Below are 20219 nucleotides of genomic sequence, written 5' to 3'. Positions count from 1 at the left end.
CAACGCTTTTAGTAATCGATTTTTATCGATTTTATCGATTCGTTGTTGCAGCCCTATATTTTAACTTTATAATTTGTGTATTTCTTTATTGTATTTAAATTATCAGTTATTTTTGTTATAAGAAAATAGTTATTAAACCTGTTATACAGTATTACGACACCAGTTTTTGCAAATAAATTTCAATATCGTAATAATACAGTATACCTTGATAAAAGCATCATCAATTCGTCGCAACATGAAAATTGATACCGGTATATCCCTATGCCTATTGCAAATTTGTATGTTTTTTAATTTAAAGAAATTTATGACATTGTGTGTGTATATATGTCATTTGTGACAACGAGAAAAGCAATAAACGTTTTTCAGGAAGAGTGTTTTCAACTTTTTGTTTGTTTTTTTGTCTGTTTGTTTTATTTATTTTCTTATAAACGTGCATTATAAAGAATTATAAAGACCAATAGCTATATATTTGGACAAGGCACTGTCTTTATGAATGGATAATCATGAATCACTAGATTCGTTCAAAACGCACTTTCATTCATGAATGAAACACAGATGTGTTTGCTTTTAGAAATGTACAGCGGCTGAGCTGTTACTTTATTTGGAATTATTTTTGTTGATGAAATCAGGCAGTAGTGTTTTAGTCAGACAACTCAAGTCACTTAGATTTTTAACTTCTTGTTTATTGAACTGTTGTTTTAAATCAGTATTACATTTGCAGTTATTAAAAGCTGTCACTCTCCTTATCGCGATCTGTGGGCGCACAAAAAATGGTCTAAGAGAGCGCAGGAGTGAGTCTCTCTTTTACTTTAAATAGAGAATACTTAAAAAGCATTTTAATTATAATTTTGGTGTGCCGCCAGAACAACAACAATGCGCTATATGTTTCTTCTCCTGTCATTTTTTCTAATTGACGGAAATCCGTCGAAGACTCGCTGCAGTTAACAGAAATCCATCGTAGCGACTGAGAACTTTAATCCCTAAATGTATGTTACAGTTGTTGTTTTTTTATCCGTTTTTGTACACACAATAAACCATTTGTTACTACAAAGCATTAAGACTATGTGCTAGAGGAAAAGGAAGTTCTCACGTACAGGCTCCACAACATCAAATTTCTTCCTGTCCTGAACCTGCTGGATCTGGTACACATATTCAACAGACGACTCGTAAAATGCCTGACGCTCCTTGTCCAACTGTTCATCGGCCTATAAACATACATGAACACACAAAAATAAAGATTATAATATTTGGGGGCTTTTTTCTTGTTTTACTGTACTTTACAAATGTACCTCTTGTAGCTGTGTCTCTTTTTTCTTTGAGGAGAGGTTAATATGTTTGTCCAACTGAGAGTAATACTTCTCACTCTCCTTCTCAAACTTCTTTCGTCTTTCCTGAAACACAAGCACACAAGCAAACAAATAACCTGAAACTGAGAAAATGACTGGAGTTGAAGTAGTCAAGTTTGCCAAACCCATTTTTAATAAAGAAATAAAATAAAAACAAACAAAAAACAGAAACTGTTCTTATAAATGTTTTGCAGGCTTGTAACTGGTTCCTTACAACCAACAACTTCAACCAATAACCTCTGAGAAGCCACAGTCAAACACTGCAGAAAGGAAACTGATACTCTAGTAATGTTAACTAAAGCATGCTGCCGTGGAAAGAGTCTAATCCGGTGAAAAGTCTTTGGAATTTTGAAACTTTCCACGTGTCATTTTTTTTTCCTTCTAGAATCATGATGGCTCTTTAACTCTTTCTCAGTCTCTATAAAATGAATAGTTTTTCCATAGATGCTCCAGTTGCAGACACATATTCCAGTCTAGTTGTTTGTGTGTGTGTGTGTGTGTGTGTGTGTGTGTGTGTGGGTATGATTCAAACTTAATTCACATTTAAATGCAAGCTTACACAAACACTCAGCCCATGCGTGTATTGATATGTTGAACGCTTTGCTCTGAGACAGGAAGTAGAGGTCGGAAATGAAGAGTATGCTCACACATACGTGGTAATGTGGTGTGTTCTTACGGTGTCAAAATATATAATAAACACTCACTTTCGTAACCCCAATCTGCTCTTTCCTAAACTTTTCCAAAGGTTTTATAAGCAAGTCACAGGCATTCTGGACCTGCAAGAGAAAAATACGGGTGAGTACAACTCTGTTTTCTTCCTAAAGTCTTTTACTGTATCTGTAATAGAAAGTCTTGTCCCTGCTCTAGTTCATTATTTTTTGGGTCAGAGGTCAAAAGCTGTCACAGTTGAACAGATGAATGTCTGCTAGACACAATAGGTAGAGCGCAAATAGCAGGGTTCAAAAACTTTTTCACACTGGTCAATGGCAGATGAATTAAGAAATTTTGCATTTTATATATTATATAAAATTATTTTATTATATATTATACACATACACCTTGCAGAATCTGCTCAATTTTTATTATTTTACCAAAATAAGAAGGATCATACAAACTGTATGTTATTGTTTATTTAGTTTATTTTTAAATTAGTTAAATTTATAAAAAATGACCCTGTTCAAAAGTTTACATACACTTGATTCTTAATACTGTGTTGTTACCCAAATGATGTACAGCTTTTTTGTGACAGTTGTTCATGAGTCCCTTGTTTGTCCTGAACAGTTAAACTGTCTGCTGTTCTTCAGAAAAGTCCTTCAGGTCCCACAAATTTTTTTTGTTCTTGAACCCTTTCCAACAATGACTTTAAAATTTTAAGATCCATCTTTTCACAGTAAGGACAACTGAGGGACTCATATGCAACTATTAGATTTAAACGCTCACTGATGCTCCAGAAGAAAAAACAATGCATTAAGAGCCAGTGGAGTAAACTTTGGCATAATGTAGAAAATATTCCTTTCTACATTACCATTTAAATGTTTGGTGTCAGTATTTTTAAGGTATTAATAATTAATACTCAATTAAAGTGACATTAAAGACATTTGTATAAAATGTATATAAAATATAAAATAAAATCCAAAGTTTGAACTGTAATGTATGTGTAACCACATATAGAAACACAAAATTGTTGATTGGCTTTGTTCATGTCTATGAATTAACTCTGATCTGTATTATATATAGGAAACAATTGTTTGGGAATTTCCCCTCATAGATGTGGAACTTCTGGGAATGCATAAAACTTCCCCGGTTCAAATTTTAGATTTTGCTAATATTTTTTCTGAGAAAATATAGACATGTATAGGGATGAAAGCCAAAATATTAAATGTCATGGATGAATATTTACTGAGTAATCCGCTATTTTATAGAGGGAGGTACAAATGGCAATTTTCACCTTAGATTTAGAGTCCACTTACAGGGGGTAAAAATTACTTGATTACTAGATGGCAGCATCAGAGATTAGTTGTTCTATTAGTAAAATCTGTTGACTTTAGCAATCTTTGTTGCATTATGTGCCAATGGTGACCATTCAAAAATGGGGAAACAGCACTTTTCAAGTTTTTCTCTAAAGTTTGCATGCCTGTAACTCAAGAAGTATTATAGATATTTGAAGATATTGGGTCTTAATAAACTTTCCTTTTTGATTCTTTATTGTTAATGCCCTATGAGATTCGGTTCCAGAGATATTGGAATTTCAATATGGTTCCAGGAGTAAATCATTAAAATGTACATATTTTTAGTGGTCAAAAACCAAATGTGGGTCAGTTTGAAAAAATACGATACTTATTTACTTTTAAAAGAAATGGTCTGAAGAACAAATAATGTTAAAACTAGACATGTACCTTGTTTCTTTCTGTCAAGAAAACTGCATTGAACATACCAGTCTGAGTGCCATAAATATTCTTTTTCCAAAGTTTGAGTGCCTATAACTATAAAGTATTAAAGATATCACAATATGATTCTAGTTCTTCATCAACTTTTCTTTTGGAATATTCATTTTCAAGACCCTATATCATTCAGTCCCAGAGATATGGGAATATCAATGAGGCTTGATGTCTAGATTGTGCTAAAAGTGCACTGAAATGGTCAAGTTGAGGCACATTATTTTGCTTTCTGTAGTCTATTCATAAGATTCTATATTTGAATCAGTTTCAGGCATATTTGGAAAAGAGGATTTTGTTCATTTTTACAGCTTTATATTTAATATTCTGGCTTACATCACTATATATGTCTATCTTTCTTCAGAATAAATATTAGCAAAATCAAAAATTTGAGCGGGGGACCTCTGGTTGAGTTGACACAGAATGACCCTTCAGTCTTGTCATACACTTTACTGGATTATGAATGTGCATGAGTATTGTTCTTATAAAATGATTACTTAAGCATGTGTCCTACACATTTGTGGAAGGAAGGACCTTTTGGCTGAATCTGGAGTTTCCTGTTATACTTGCTTACAACAGATTTTAATCAAGCTTGAATTCTAAAGATGGAGTATAAGATTTACAGCACAAACAAATGTCACTAAAATGAACCACGGCATGTTAAACTGGCCCGCAGCACAAGAAGGCTAATCTTGGGGAATGTTAATGATTGACATATCTGAGAATCTTAAGAGCTATTGTTTTATGAGTTTAGATTATGATTGACAGTGTTTTATAAGGGCATGGAAAGAAATGTACACCACCAACCAGCATCATTCGACCCTCTTCCACGTCCTGCAGCAAACCAGCAAACTCTCGAAATGACTCAGCTGTGAAGGTAAACACATGTGGTCACATACAAATGAAACTCAAATACATGCACAAAAACTACCTCCAGAGATTGACACAAACATGTAGGCACAGTGCAACACACTCATTACACATACAAACTCAGCGGAACAGAAGTGAAATAATTATGGTAATAAAATAAAACAGCAAATACATCACATAAACGAAATGGACTTGCTAATGAGCACCGCTATAATTAGGTTAAAACCTGGTGTTGACTCACCAATGTTCATCTCATCATCGGTCAGAGTGTCACCGATGAAATCAAACTGGAATGACTGAAGGGTCTGAGAGAACTTCTGCACTGCTAGTGAGTACTCTGGAAATAACATCAAATTATAGGAAAAACAATCAAAAATCCATATTAGTCTCTGTAGATTTTGTTACATGGTCAGAATAAATTGCTACTATGAAGAACATCAATAGGAAAACATTGCCTGATTGAACATATGGGTTGCACATGCTAGCAGCTTTACAGCCAGTCCACTCGGTCTGTCCACATGCCAGGGCAACTATTTTCTATGAAAGTAACTGGAATTTTGGCAATTACGGATCTTAAATGTTGCTTTTGTGGCTTAAATCATGCTCCCCGGCTAATGTGCATGCATGGTCCAGAGTAAACAAACAAGCACTGCCTCTATTAATAAGGCAATTTGCTCCATTAATTGACAAGGACATTTGTGTTGAGGGACAACACCTTATACTGTCTCTGGCTTCAGCCCATCCCCAATAAAACACTCTGTATATCAACTCTCACAGTTTCACTAAAAACAGAAAGACAACCACGGCCAGGAAATTCAAACGCAAACAACCTTTCACCACGTTGCTTGGTTGCTGGCCACTTAACATATGAAGCCATTAATTACTGAACCTCTGAGAAATAGAAAAGCTGCTTTATTTCTAAGTGAAATCAGATGTTGTGGGGCTCAGTGAGGATGGAATTATGTCTCAAACTCTCTACACAGGTTCGGTGCCAGAACACACACACACACACACACACACACACACATGTTGGGTTTACATGTTTTATGGGGACATTCCATAGGCGTAATGGTTTTTATACTGTACAAACCGTACTTTCTATCGCCCTACACCTACCCTACACCTAAACCTAGCCCTCACAGGAGATTGTGCACACTTTTACTTCATCAAAAAAACTCATTGTGCATGATTTATAAGCCTGTTTCCTCATGGGGACCTGAGAAATGTCCCCACAAGGTCAAAATCTACTGGCAGGGGTGCCGCTTGCAATTTTGGGCCCTATGACAAAATATGAGTTTGGGCCCCCCCACCACAGCAAAGTAGATCTCTGGGGGCCCCTAAAGGGCATGGGCCCTTAGAATCGTCCTAACTTACCCCCCCTTAGCGGCGCCCCTGTCTACTGGTATTCCTATCCTTGTGGGGACATTTGGTCCCCACAACGTGATGAATACCAGGTACACACACACACACACACACAGAGCAAGACAGGCCACTGTCAGATGCATTTATCCAAAGCATTTCACAGTACTGTAATCACTGGGATATTCTCCTAAGCCAACCAAAGGTTTAGAAGTTTTGATCATTGGCCTATAAAAATAAAACAGTAGTGGGATCTTAGCAGATCTCCAACTCCACGGATCATGAGTTGTCAATGTTTAACAAAAAAAAAAAAAAAGATCACAAAGGCCTCATTCACTAGATCAAAAATACAGTAAAAAAAAATCACATGAAAGTTTTCTATAGTATTTTATTTTCATTTGTAATTCATTCCTGTGACGGCAAAGCTGAATTATCAATAGCTACTACTCCAGTCTTCAGTGTCACATGATGGAAAAACAGCTTTTGCAGTATTCTCTGATAAACAAAGAACAGCATATATTTGAAAAAAAAAAAAATAAAATAAAAAATAAATAATATTATAACTTTCTTTTGACAGTTTCCACAAAAATATTAGGCGGCACAACAGTTTTTAACATTAACAGAATTAAGAAACGTTAATCAGAATGATTTCTTAAAGGTGCCATAGAATGCATTGAAACAATATTTTAAATTGTTCTCTGACATCTACATAGAAGGTATATGGCATAGAAAAGGCCAAAAAATCTCCAGAAACGGTTTTACAGGTCCATTTACAACCCAAGGATTTGTCCCTAGAATGAAATGAATGAATGAATGAATGAATGAATGAATGATGGATTTATATAGCGCTTTCATTGTGTATTGCCGTACACCCAAAGCGCTTTACAATCATATGGGGGAACTCTCCTCAACCACCACCAGTGTGCAGCATCCACTTGCTCTGTTATGCTCTGTTATTGCCTTATTTGGAAGGTTCCTGCATAATAATAAGGAGCTCTGCTCTAATTGGCTGTCTCACAGAGCTGCTCGCTCTCACACAGCTGTAAGGAAACACATGGCGGAACTATATATTTAATTACGGCCGCTTTATTTAACTCTAGCCGCTTTTAATATGCGGTTTGTTGAATCTGCCGTTTTGAATCGCCGACATTTTACTCTCTCTATAGTGATCGCATGTGCTCTGTGTAACCTTATACTGCAGCGAAGTAGTATAACGGAAGAAGGACTTACCACACAAGTTTTGATGCTTTAGTGATGCTCAGGATCTGTAAATCATTCGCCATCATCAGTGCAGTCATCTCTCCTTACTCTGTTTATGTGGTAAGTGAAATCTTATGTACTGCAATGTAACAGGCTAGCGCTAGCATTAAGCTAACCATGTCCCTTCAGTAGCTCGCCTTATTTTATTGATGTACTGACGGTACTGATGATTGGGCTATGTAAATGTTGGGGGGCGTAACTATTAACGATCCCGGGCCTATTGCGTAACAGTCGGTGTTATGTTGGAATTGACCTATTTTTCGGTGGTCTTTTGCAAACACCAGAATTATATAAGAAGGAGGAAACGATGGTATTTGAGACTCATGGTATGTCATGTCCATGTACTGAACTGTTATTATTCAACTATGCCAAGGTAAACACAGTTTTCCATTCTATGGCACCTTTAAGGATCATGATGTGACACAAGAGTAAAGGCTGAAAATTCATTTTAAATTTAATTGATAATTTAAATTATGTTATTAGGCTGCTTATGTTAAATTATGTTAACAGAAACTGTTTAAATATATTTATTTAATGACTGCACAGTATTTACCCATAATGACTAAATGCAAATAGACCAATTCGGTGTTTGCAAACAGTGATGATGTTTTTTGTGAGCAGAGCCTATCTGGTGGCAGAAATCTCCACCCACCAACATGTGATTGGGTCAGTCAACGCTACAAAAGACGATTAACAAAAAATGGCTCCAGTGGCGTAGGTGGTAAACCGCGTGCTGTTATATTTTTGATGCAAACGACCGAGTTCGAATCCACCTTTTGCCAAACATTTTTTTAAAGCTAAAAAAAAATAAAGTATCGGGTAGGGTTAAGGAAAAGGTAGGGAGGAATTTATTGTCCCAATAAGGTGGCATCCATTTAATCATTTGAATTAAAATGATAATTTGCACTCAATACATATTATTGCATACTGTTTTAGAATGTACTACAATACTGAGGTGCCATTAATTGCCACTATTTGCAATAAGTGGTATAACTAGCAGATTACCTGTTATTTTAACATAGTGTAAATAGAATCTATAGCTATTTGCACTTAGTGTAAAAAGCATATCACTAAGAAAATACTGCTGTTTTAACTTAGTGTAAATACAATCCATTTCTATTTGCACTTAGTGTAAATAGCGTCTATTATTATTTGCACTTAGTGTAAATGTAATATTGCTAAGAAAAAACTGTTATTTTCACTCAGTGTAAATAGCATCTGTCGCTAAGAAAAACTGTTATTTTCACTCAGTGTAAATAGCATCTATTAGAGTGCATCAATTGCTATTTGCACATAGTATATCCTCTATCACTTTTATAATATAAAATAATGTTCCAGTGTTTTCCAATATTTAAATATTCTGATACATCCAGAAAAGTGAAACTCTGTTTGATTTCAGCCTTCTATTACAGAATAATAGCCATGTGAGCCATTGATCCATCTTTCTATCTATGGCTGTGCTTTTCGTTGTAGGCCTGTACGCTCTGTGAAGTGAGGGGTGCTAACAGAGGAGATGGCTTAAACGATTATATCCCCTCTGATGAAAAGGACACAAAGAGTGTGTTTGTCTAAAGCATGAGGAGCTGGCATGACGGACTATACTCTCCAAACCAGATCACAAAACCCGCCCTGTTCAGCCCTCTGACAAACACACACACGGATCTCAAAAGACAGCTATTTTACTCTCGCAACATTAAACTAGAATTGATGTAACAGGTGTTCTTGAAAAGCATGATAGGTGTTTGACAAAGTGTTTGAATCACTGTACTGCAGGTTATAAACTACTAAACCACGGCCAAGGCCAAGAACCACATCCTGGTTAGAGACAACAAGATCTGGCTGAAGAACCAGTCAGTGCAGTTGAAACAGATGACAGAATGAGATTGCAAAACTAAACAGATGATGTTCAAATGGGAGGTGGCAAAAAGTGTTGTTTGTGTCATTAATGCATTTGAAACAACAGGGGCTGCAGCAATTGGTTCACGTTCTGAATTGGCAAGCACATTTGTTTAAGCTTAATATGAATCCTTCTGGAAATCTGTCATGTTGTTGATATTCTCTGTTTAGTCATAACATGAGCAATACATCTCCAAAGAGGTTCCTCATCGTTGGAGAAAAGGAAATGCTACACTTCCTGTGCTAAGTTTCATATCCACACAGCACACGCGATATTCCTCAAAAAGTGCAAAACTACATAAACGCAGGAAGTAAGCATATCGAAACCTCTGAGTCAGGTCATATGACTTTAGAAACTGCAGAACTTCAAATAGCAGAACCCCTAGAGAAAATATATGCTGGGCTCCAGTGGCTCCTTCACTACTGAAGCACTGAAGGCTCTTTCCAAGACACTGGAAGCATCTGAGAGCAGACTGCAGTCATCAAATTACCAACAGTCGTGCTCCGCACAGATCCATAAGGAAATCTGCCTTAATGGCTCAGCATTCTGCTTTTGGAGTGTTGCACTCTGAGGTATAAAGTGAGGCTTATGGTTAGTCAAATTAGAATCTTGCACAGTCCCTCAGGCAAAATAAAAACATAAAAATGCTATCAGCCTTCCCGTGTTTTTAGAAAACTAGCGCGTTTATGACTTCCCTTGAAATTAGGGAAGGAAGCCTGAGAAGCTCTACTCTAGGAGATAAATTAAAGCTGAATCATCATATTATCACTGAGAGAAGACCAGCTGTCATGTCTTCTATCCAAAGTGAAATGCAGATGGAAAAACTCGGCTAAAACTAGTCTAGAAATCATCTGAAAATGACAGGGTTCCCACTCTTTTTAAACAAATCATTTCCATTCCTTTTTTTACTAGTTCGTCATTAATGTATAAACAATAATGTTATATTAAAAAATTACTTATTAACTTAAATTTCACTGTACTTTTATTAACTGCAACATCCATTATGCATTTAATATATGACCCTGGACCAAAAAAACAGTCGTAAGTAGCACAGGAATATTTGTAGCAATAGCCAACAATACATTGTATGGGTCAAAATTATTCTTGTTTTCTTTTATGCCAAAAATAATTAGGATATTAAGTAAAGATCATGTTCCATGAAGACACATGGTGTAAATTTCCTACCATAAATATATCAAAACTTAATTTTTCGATTAGTAATATGCATTGCTAAGAATAACTTTAAAGGTAATTTTTCTCAATATTTTTTTTTTTTTTTTGCACCCTCAAATTCCAGATATTTAAATAATTGTATTTTGGCCAAACATTGCCCTATCATAACAAACCATACATCAATGAAAAGTTTATTTATTCAGCTTTCAGACAATGTATAAATCTCAATTTTTTGAAAAAATGGACCCTTCTGACATGGTCCAGGGTCCCATATGATCAGTCTATATTTATATATTTTAATCAGTTAAATCCTTCCATATAAAAATGCAAAAAAAAAAAAAAAATCAGTAACATTTTAATAAGACTGTATTAGTTTTTAGAATGCACTATTTGAATTTTAAAATGTATTAATTTCCATGAACAGGCCTGAAAATCACACTTTTACAATTCCCTGAGCCCTAATGATAATAAGGACCACATATGAGCTGTGCACTGGGATACCCACAGCTATAATTACTTTTATATCTATATCTATAATTACTATAATATAGCTCTGCTGAGCTCAGCTTCTCATCATTAAGCAAGAGCTTTTTCTAAAGTGCACTATTTGCACTGACATTTCCTCTGTCGTTAACGGCCTCGTTTAGGGGAACAGTGGTGGTAGAGCAGGGCCGTTGGAAACTTTCCATTTGTATTTTGTTGCTTCATAACACTTCAGAAATAAACCAAACAACAGAAGAGGAAGAAGGAAGAGAGACATCACATCTATTGTGGCGTGTATGGCCATAGAAATGAATGCTCTTCAGACTGCTGGTTTACAGCCTCCTACTGCTCTCCTCCAGTTCGAAGATGCAAAGTGGCTTACTTGACTTCTACAAGATAAGCAGAATAGTGAGAAGGGTTTATAGTTACAGTATCTGACCACTGGCTCTCTCCACTTTCAATCATCTTGTTGACACTTTCACGCCATCTCTAAACTTTCCAGGTCAATTTCATTTACTAATCTGGAAAACCAAAGGTGCCTGCTATAAATAAATCAACAGTCGTCTAAAGAGCTTGCCAGCATCTCAGAGAGGGGGATCTTCCAAGAGCTGCTCACCATCTGCCAGAACACTCCCCTCCCCTCTACAATTCACAATCCCCTTTAAAACTAACCAGGGACCCGCAAGTGAAAGCTAATGCAAAAAGCCCTACAAATGTAAGGAAATATTCCTTACTGTTAAAACACAGTTACACACTGATTTGGCAATGTCTTTATTCGTCTTCTCGGGTTTGCAAAGGCGGTGACCTCCATCCACCTCCCCCAGCGGCTGTTGTAAAACACCCATTTTACCTTTAATCGTGTTGATCACATAGTTCCCGTCTTTGATGACATCCTTAAGGAACTTGTTGGTTTTCTCCAGCTCGTGTTCGTAGCATTTCAATCTCTCTCTGAAATCTGGGCTGTCGGAGTAACAGTCGCTGAACTCTAGTGGAGGATGCCCCATTCTCACCCTCTGACCGATCAATGAAGATAGCCGGCCTTTTGTTATCAGTAAAGTACACAAACCACGACAGACGTGCCTTTTGGTCACTTGGCAGTATTAATCAAGTTGATTTCGAATAATCGGTTTCGATAAAGTTCCTCATATATGACATACTGGATGATATGTAGTTGTAAAAACAATAATCCAGCGCTCCGGTGGTGACTGTCTCCGTGTGCAAGCGGTGCTGTTATTTCAGTCGAGCAATTTGAGTGTCAAAATAAAATGTTAAAAGTGCTGAGCAAGAAAGTATTTGTATTTCTGTACTTTTCCTTGTTTTGGGAGCGGAGGGACTGACAAACGCGGGCAGGGCTACATACTGACTACTCCCACATCATTGGGCGGCAAAATGTCACTGGTAAGTAGCAAAAATGTTCTTTTAATCAGTCACACCGTTTACTTCCTGTAGGGGGCGCTTGAGGGCTCTCAAAAGGAAATTCTCTATTCTAATGCATTCAAATGTAAGGATATTTTTGTTTTTATTGTAGACATTCACAGGCTGAAAAGTATAATCATTTAAATCTATTATTTTCATTTATTGGAGCATGAAATACATGCCTCTGAAATTTCAATGAAACGGTTAATTAATAAAGTGGTGTTCATCAATCATAAACGACTGTGATTGGTCTATCCTACGCAGCGCTTAGAAAAGTAACACTTTCCGTGTGACGTGCCGCTAAAGTTGCGCGTCAGCAGTGATCTAGACAAAAACATAACAATTAAATAATGACAGTGGGAAAATAAATAGCCGTTGCATTTAATATACAGTTAAATTGTTAAAATAGAATAATTAGTTAAGTAGAAACATCGTGCTTGTCCATTAAAGACAACATCCGGGCCACTAAGCCTCACCTATTTTATACCACAAATTTATGATAGTTGCCGTTCTACCCGCAGATTGTTTTCTAAACCCACACTAGCTCCGACTCTTAAAGAGACCGACACTCTTCCGAATCACCATATAAGCAGATTTAAAAGCATTTTCAGCATTTTTAAACATGATTTACTATATAGTAGTAAACATTAAGAACATGCGAAACCTTTAACGTGTCCACTTGACTACTAATAAAATATGTGAACTTTATTGACATGTTATTAAGCAATAAGGCTGTGTTTAAATATTGTAATTGTAAATTGTATTTTATACAAATATGTTATTTTATGCATATTATATAGCAATATGTATATAATCCTTTTTTATTTTTTAGAGTGAAAATAAATAAATAATAAAACATAAAAAATAAATACGCAGATCACATAATAATAAACATAATCTTTTTTTCAAAACATTATTATCAAATTAATTACCAAATAAAAAAACATCAAAAAGTCAGCATACATTCAGGGTTTTAGTTGCCTTTTTGTTATAATATTATCATTATCGGCTTAGTGGCATGTTGGCGTTTTTGACGTCACACGTATCCGTGACGTATCCGTGAGAAGATGGCGGAAGTAGAGGAGTCTAACAAGCCTCTGGTAAGGGACAAAACATGCTTTTAAAACGCTTATACACCTTTTAAACACGTTGTCAGCTTTTCAGTCGACTTTTAGTTTTCGTCTGTATGGTTGCCTACCCTGAGTGGAAGATTGAGAACTTGTAAATGTGTCAGTACAGCCTTGTTTGGGTAATACATGTAAACGCAGATGGTCGTTTCTCAGCTCAGAATAACATTTACTAACGTTACCTTACACGTTTTTTTCCCCAAACATCGCCCAAACGTCTGTATTGACAGAGTTGCCGTTTTGTACGGAAAACGACAGTACGCGTTTTATCGTGCGGTGTTACCAAACTATGTAAACAATGGCAGTGGAATAACATCTGTCATCTGAAACTGTTGACACGCACTGTCTCGCTCTCTGCCTCAGTCTGATCGTTCAAAGTTTAAAATTCCTTGCTATCACTTTACGAATGTTTCTGAAAATGTGATTTTGTGTACATATATCTCGGCAATTGTAAAATGAGTAGGTCCCTGATATATAATGTATCATTTAAAACCTTCAAGTATGAGTGTGACGAACATCTAAGATCTTCAGGTACATTTCAAACGACACCAGACAACGGGAGCCTGAGGTCAGGAGCACTTTTCAGGACAAAATTTAACTAAAGTTTTAAAAAGTTGTCTGACTGTTTAATCTTTGTTTAATAAAATCGGTTTTAGGTCATTTTACTTTTTATTATTTACCTCTATTGTTTAATTAGGCAATCAGCCCATTCTGTTTTCTCAACACCTCTCAGTCGGCCATATTGGCAGCACTGAGCGTAAACAATGCCACTGAACAGAACAGGGGGATGTTCCATAAACCAAGTTTACCAAATAAGTCAGGCTTATTTCAGTTAGTCTGATTTATTGTCACTTGATTTGGCTCAAAATAAGTCAGACTAACTGAAATAAGCCTGACTTATTTGGTAAACTTGGTTTATGGAACACCCCCCAGAACTCTCAAATTTCCAAGTACTGGGGCTCGTTCTTCGTACGTCGCTAACTAAGTTAGCTGGATTTGATTGTTGACGATTTTGCGTGATCTTGGATCGCTCGGTTCTTCGAAGCTCATCTGGGACTTGCTGTCATAGCAACAGGTGCGCAAGCTTAAACCTGCTCTGGAGCAGGTTTATTTCATGTAAACAGGATTCAGGCTGCGCTCCTGGCGGGTTATGATTGGTTGAAATGGCAAGGTCACATCTGATTGGTTAAAGAGCACGACTGACGCGGACTGACTCACGTGGGGAAAGAAAAGTATTAAAAGTAAAGTAAATTAATAATTTTATTCACCAAGGATGTATTAAGTTAATAATTAAAAATTTATTAAAAGTTAATAATAATAAATAATTTACATTGTTATATATATATATAGAATAAACACTGTGCTTTTTAAACTTGTTATTCATGAAAGAATCCTGGGGGGGGGGGGGGGGATATTAGAATGATTTCTGAGGATCATGTGTAGGGATGGGTACCGAAACCCGGTACTTAATCGGTCCCGGTGCCAAATTATAAAAGACAGAAGAATCGATAAGCTCTGACGTTAACGGTTCTGCTGTCGGTACTGGAGAAATAAAAAAAATAATAAATGTCGTATTTATTATTACTAAATAAACATTACCTAGCATCTTTTACCTGAGCAGCCTTTTGTAATTTGCGATAATATTCTTTATTCGCTTGTACTGCCGTTATATGCAATCTCACGCACGAAATGTAAGTTAGTCTGTTCCGCAATACACAGAGCTCGCGCGCACACAACACGAGAGAGCTCGCGCTTATAGAGTGACGATGGCGGAGAGTCAAACGTAGAGTAAAGTATGGTTACACTTCATCCGTGTGAACATGCTCGTTGCAACAAGTGCTACAGGATTTTTGCTTGTAAAGGCGGAAACACAAGCAATGTATCCAAACATCTAGCCAAAGTGCATTATGTGCAGATAGAGAAATGCAAAGTTTTCGACTGCATAGCTTCTACTTCTTCATCCGCCTCCTCAGGTATGCATGCTGTTAAAATAACGACATAAACATCACATAAGGTCTCTCTAAAGCAGTATTATAATGTTAATAATTTAATAAACACACATTCAGGTACATATAGCCTACTGTAACCTACTGTGCGTTAATAACCACACGAAGCCAGTCGCCATTAACAAAAGAGGTTATTATTAAAAGGAAGAAACAACAAAAGCGATTAGGAGGATGATTCCTCCCGCATATACATTTGAGTACAGTGCAAGGGAAATTCCCTGAAACCCGAGCCTTAAAGGGACAGACCGTTACACTATATATAGGCTAAATATTTAGAATATTTTTTATGCAGTACTAGCAGTAGCCTAAATATTAAACATTGAAATGCCTTTATAGTACTGCTTTTACAATTATAAAGCAGAGCTTACCTAAAAATTAATTTGTAGTTAAATCATTATATATTCATTACAAGAAAATTTTATTTATTTGTTTTACAATCATTGGTTTCGTTTGTGTAACAGATATTTGCTCAAACATTGGTGTTTGCTAAGCTATAGATATTAATTTTACATTTAAAAAAATAAAGTGTTGTTATTTCTGTTCTCAATTTGTTTTCGGTTTTTTAATTCAAAACACAACAAAAAGTACCGATAAGAGTACCGTTAAAGTACCGAATCGATAAGTGGTATCGATAGTAGTAGTAATACCGTTAAAACCTTAACGATACCCATCCCTAATCATGTGACACTTAAGACTGGAGTAACAGCTGATAAAAATTCAGCTTTTCATCACAGGAATAAATTCTATTTTAAAGTATGTTAAAATATATATTAAAAAAAAACATTATTTTATATTGTAAAAACATTTTGCAATATTACTGTTTTTTCTGTATTTTTAATCAAATAAATGCAGCCTTGATGAGCATAAGAGACTTCTTTAAAGACTATTACAAGTCTTACTGACCCCAAACTTTTGAACTGTTGTGTATAAAAAAATAAAAATATAAATAAAATAACATATCAAGGAAAAACATGTAACATGGGCAGCATTAACGCATTTAATTTGTTCACTACTTTTTGCCAGCCCTCTCTCCTTACTTTTCCAGCCTTTGCAGTTTTCCCTTGCGTTTTAAACTTATTATTATTATTATAAATTAAACTCTGAAATTCCTGAAATCCCTCAATCAAGAGTTCTTGCTCTGCTGCAGAAAAATACTGAGCGTGCTCCTTCGTCATGTTCGCCGACCAATCAAAGAGTTGCCGATCAATGTTTCTACTATCGATACGTAGCCCCTTTTAAGCCACCCAGTGATCTCAAATAACTTCATCCAGCTATACTAATCATCAACAACAGGTGCGTTCGGAGAACCGGAATAGCGAGCTCATAGTTAGCGCGATGATTTGATCTTGGATGTGTCATTTGATCTTGGATGTAGTAAGCGAGGTAGGAAGAACGGACCCCTGCTCACTGCAGAGCCAAATGGCCTCCAGCTCCACCTCTCTTGATGTCCAGCTCCACCTCTGAGTGAACAAATGGGTGGAGTTAGGGTTAGCATGTGGTTAGGTGTCTATCTCCACCCATTACCTCCAGCTCCTCCCATATGGCTCTGCAGCAAGCACCCTCTCCAAATTTAGCTGATTATTGCTGCTGAAAATGGTAAATTGGACAAGGAAAAACATTTGGAGTACTATAGACTGCCAAAAGTTATAACAAATCAAGCAGAAGAATGTCTGAGGAACAAAAGGCGTTTGTGGTTGGCCAAACTGAACCAGGATTTCCAGGACAACATTCGTTTTTGTTCTTAACATTTTCGGTCAGGTATAGGTGAAATAATTAAGCTAATATCTTAATTAACACTGCTAGTATGTATTTTTACTAGGGCTGGGTAAAAAATATCGATTCACCGATTTTAATCGATCTTCAGTTTAACACAACGAATTCTTAATGCACGTGCTTCACGTAAGAGGATATGAATATTCACCTCTCGTCCTGAAGGTGTCACTAGTGCTCCTGCTGAGAAAGTTTTCTCAACTGCTGGTGATCTAATCACAGGGCAAAGGAGCTGCCTTAGATCAGAACAGAACATGTTGATCAGCTGCTTTTTTTTTGCAGAAAAATCTGGGGATCAAAAATGATTAGGCTGTAGTTAAGAACTGTTAGTTTTATGGACAGTTAGAATGTTTTGTATACGCAGACAAGGGCTTTATGATGGGCCTGTTTTGAACGTTTTGAATTTAGAAAAATGTTTTATTTCTTAAACATGTTTGAAGTTCTTAATAGATTTCACTGTTGCACATTTACAGTCTTTTTATTTTTTTTACAGTAATGTGCATTTTGCAGTTTGTTTACATGGTGTACAATGGATGCACATATTTATGACTTCTTGTTACAGTGTTCATTTAAAATAAAAGTTGTTTAAAATAAACAACTGTGTGCACCCTATTATTAATGTAGATGTGTATTTCAGTAATAAACTGAAGTAGGAGAGTTCCAGTTACCAGCATTTATATCAAAATATGGATCCCATGTCTGCAAAACTAAAATTTTAAATGAAATATTGATATCGAATCGAATCGAATCGAAACCATAAAAATAAGAATCGAATCGAATTGCCATATTGGTCACAATACCCAGCCCTAATTTTTACCACCCATTAACTTTAGTTTGTCAAACTATTGTGGCCTCTCCTGCTCACTAAGTCCGTCTCTATATAATTTAGCAGCTTCCACACATTTTTTTCCATGGTTAAGACAGCATAAATTACCAGAACAATGTATTCAGTAGTACATTAACCGTGCAATGAATGCTGTTGTTTACATCCGAGTATCGCCAATATGGCTGCACATCTAGGTAACTGACCAAACCGTGACCTAAGTGCAAACCCTCTATTCCACCTTTTCTTCCTCATAAGAGCGGGCACGGCCATTTGTAAATGTTATGGGTGTGGCTTCCGGTCTCATCCATATCCAGCTATTTTGAGCAGTACAAAACAGCTCGATTTGCTGCTTGATATTTTTCCCATTTACTGCATGCTGTTATTCTTCTCGTTATTTCCCTATAGTGGATAATGAACCGGAAAGCTCACCCATAGACTTACTTCCATGTCAGGTGGATAGCTACGGACCACCAGTGGACCACATTTTTAAAAATCCCTGGTGTAGATGAACATGATCTGCATGTAAAGTGTTTTGGGTTTCTGGATTTACCATGAATGATTTAAACAGTCATTTTTTGTTACAGTTTGCAGGTTTGTCTGACATCTCAATCTCAGAGGACATTCCAGTGGAGGGCGATATATCTGTGCCAGTGGGCTCACAGAACACAGACAATGATTTCTCCACCCTGGATGAACCGGTCAAAGACACTATTGTAAGTAAAAACTTTCCTTACAGGGTTCAAAATAGTGGAGTAAATAAATAAATAATGCACATTTTCTGTGTTCAAATATTGGATGTGAATATTTTTAGAAGGTATAAAAATTACAGTAGTGTTTTAATTTAAACTAAACTATTAAAAATAATTAGAATAAATCTGAAGTAAAATTAAATATAAATATTAAATAAACTTAAATCAATACCAAACACTGATTTTTTTTTTTTTTTTTTTTTCATTTTTAAAAAATTGCAACGTTTTGCATTTAGGCTTGCAAAATTTCACCACTGTTTTTTGATACAGTAACTAAAAAGTTTTGACTTTACAACAAATTTAGGACAAATATATTTGATCACTTACCTAGTGTAACAAATACATCAAATTATATATCTAGCAATTTAAATATAATAAACATTTCGAATTTGAATGTTCAAAATTTCAAAACAAGGTGTCACTAGACAAAAAAAAATAAAATAATAATAATTAGATATAGATATCAGATACTTTTAGCAAACTGGCACTAAATGAAAATGAAAAATGTTGCCTCGGAAATTATATTAAATAAATATTTTAATTTTAATTTAAAGTATTAAAATTCCTAAACCACAAAGAAAAAGCACACAACAAAATTACTACATTGAAGATGGAAATTAAAAAAGATATGTCAAACTGTTAATACATAGCGTAGTGGTATATAATAATGCTAAAGTAACTCCAGTGCACCTTTAGCAATAGTTCTGTCTAAGGAGTGTCTTTTTGCTCTGTTTGTGGGTTTCAGCTGAGGGATCTGAGAGCTGTTGGACAGAAGTTTGTCCATGTTATGTACCCCAAGAAAAGCTCTGCACTACTCAGAGACTGTGAGTCTATCATTTACAGTTCATCAAAAGCTGATGACACATTATCAGTCAAAGATTATATGTGGGCTATTTATTATTGCATATTATTATAAATGTTAAATGTTCATCAGCTGTTTAATAAGGTTCATGTATGTGTTGTTTTTAGGGGATTTATGGGGACCTCTCCTCCTCTGTGTTACTCTGGCCTTGTAAGTAATAATGCTGTCAGAACTATTGTTACTATGACTCCAGTAGATATAATATATTTATAACATTTGTCTGTGCCAGAATGCTGCAGGGTGGTTCTGCTGACAGTGAGGAAGATGGCAGACCACAGTTTGCAGAAGTCTTTGTGATCATCTGGTTCGGTTCTGTAATCATCACCCTCAACTCCAAACTTCTGGGAGGAACTATGTGAGTAAGCAGTCCGATTTTCATTTAGATTTATTTGCTCGGTAGAAGCTTGTTCGCATGCATAATAGAGAGCACCTTAAATTTTGGGAAGTTGGTAACTGATTATGCATATTAAAAAGGATTGTCTTAGCCAAACCAAACTGTTGCCTATTATTTGTCAGCTTTAACTATAGGTGGAAAGTTGTTCTATTGCCAAAAAGCACTTTCAGAGTATTGGAAAAGTTAGTCAACAGATGCATCATTTAGTGCCACTGAGCAATGAGTAGACAGAGTGGGGGTTATGAT

At 35.9% G+C, this 20219-nt stretch overlaps 2 protein-coding genes across 2 annotated transcripts in view; one reads left to right on the top strand and one right to left on the bottom strand.

The window, feature by feature from the left end:
• Positions 1-12165, bottom strand: part of ophn1 (oligophrenin 1) — a 52978-nt gene extending 40813 nt beyond the window's left edge. The window contains exons 1-6 of the mRNA XM_073839667.1: positions 11674-12165; positions 4893-4988; positions 4589-4650; positions 2051-2122; positions 1290-1391; positions 1095-1205 (exon numbers count right to left, since the gene is read on the bottom strand). Of these exons, the coding sequence (XP_073695768.1) occupies positions 1095-1205; positions 1290-1391; positions 2051-2122; positions 4589-4650; positions 4893-4988; positions 11674-11827 (597 nt within the window). The 5' untranslated portion in view covers positions 11828-12165. The remainder of the gene's footprint in view (positions 1-1094; positions 1206-1289; positions 1392-2050; positions 2123-4588; positions 4651-4892; positions 4989-11673) is intronic.
• A 1135-nt stretch (positions 12166-13300) lies between these two features.
• The window catches only part of yipf6 (Yip1 domain family, member 6), a 12732-nt gene continuing 5813 nt past the window's right edge, over positions 13301-20219 (top strand). The window contains exons 1-5 of the mRNA XM_073841107.1: positions 13301-13339; positions 18553-18681; positions 19463-19541; positions 19687-19729; positions 19809-19934. Of these exons, the coding sequence (XP_073697208.1) occupies positions 13307-13339; positions 18553-18681; positions 19463-19541; positions 19687-19729; positions 19809-19934 (410 nt within the window). The 5' untranslated portion in view covers positions 13301-13306. The remainder of the gene's footprint in view (positions 13340-18552; positions 18682-19462; positions 19542-19686; positions 19730-19808; positions 19935-20219) is intronic.

The sequence above is a fragment of the Garra rufa genome, chromosome 5 (genome assembly GCF_049309525.1).
Source record: "Garra rufa chromosome 5, GarRuf1.0, whole genome shotgun sequence".
NCBI lineage: Eukaryota > Metazoa > Chordata > Actinopteri > Cypriniformes > Cyprinidae > Garra > Garra rufa.
The sequence above is the reverse complement of the archived record's forward strand: the minus strand, read 5'-3'. Positions and strand labels throughout refer to the sequence as shown.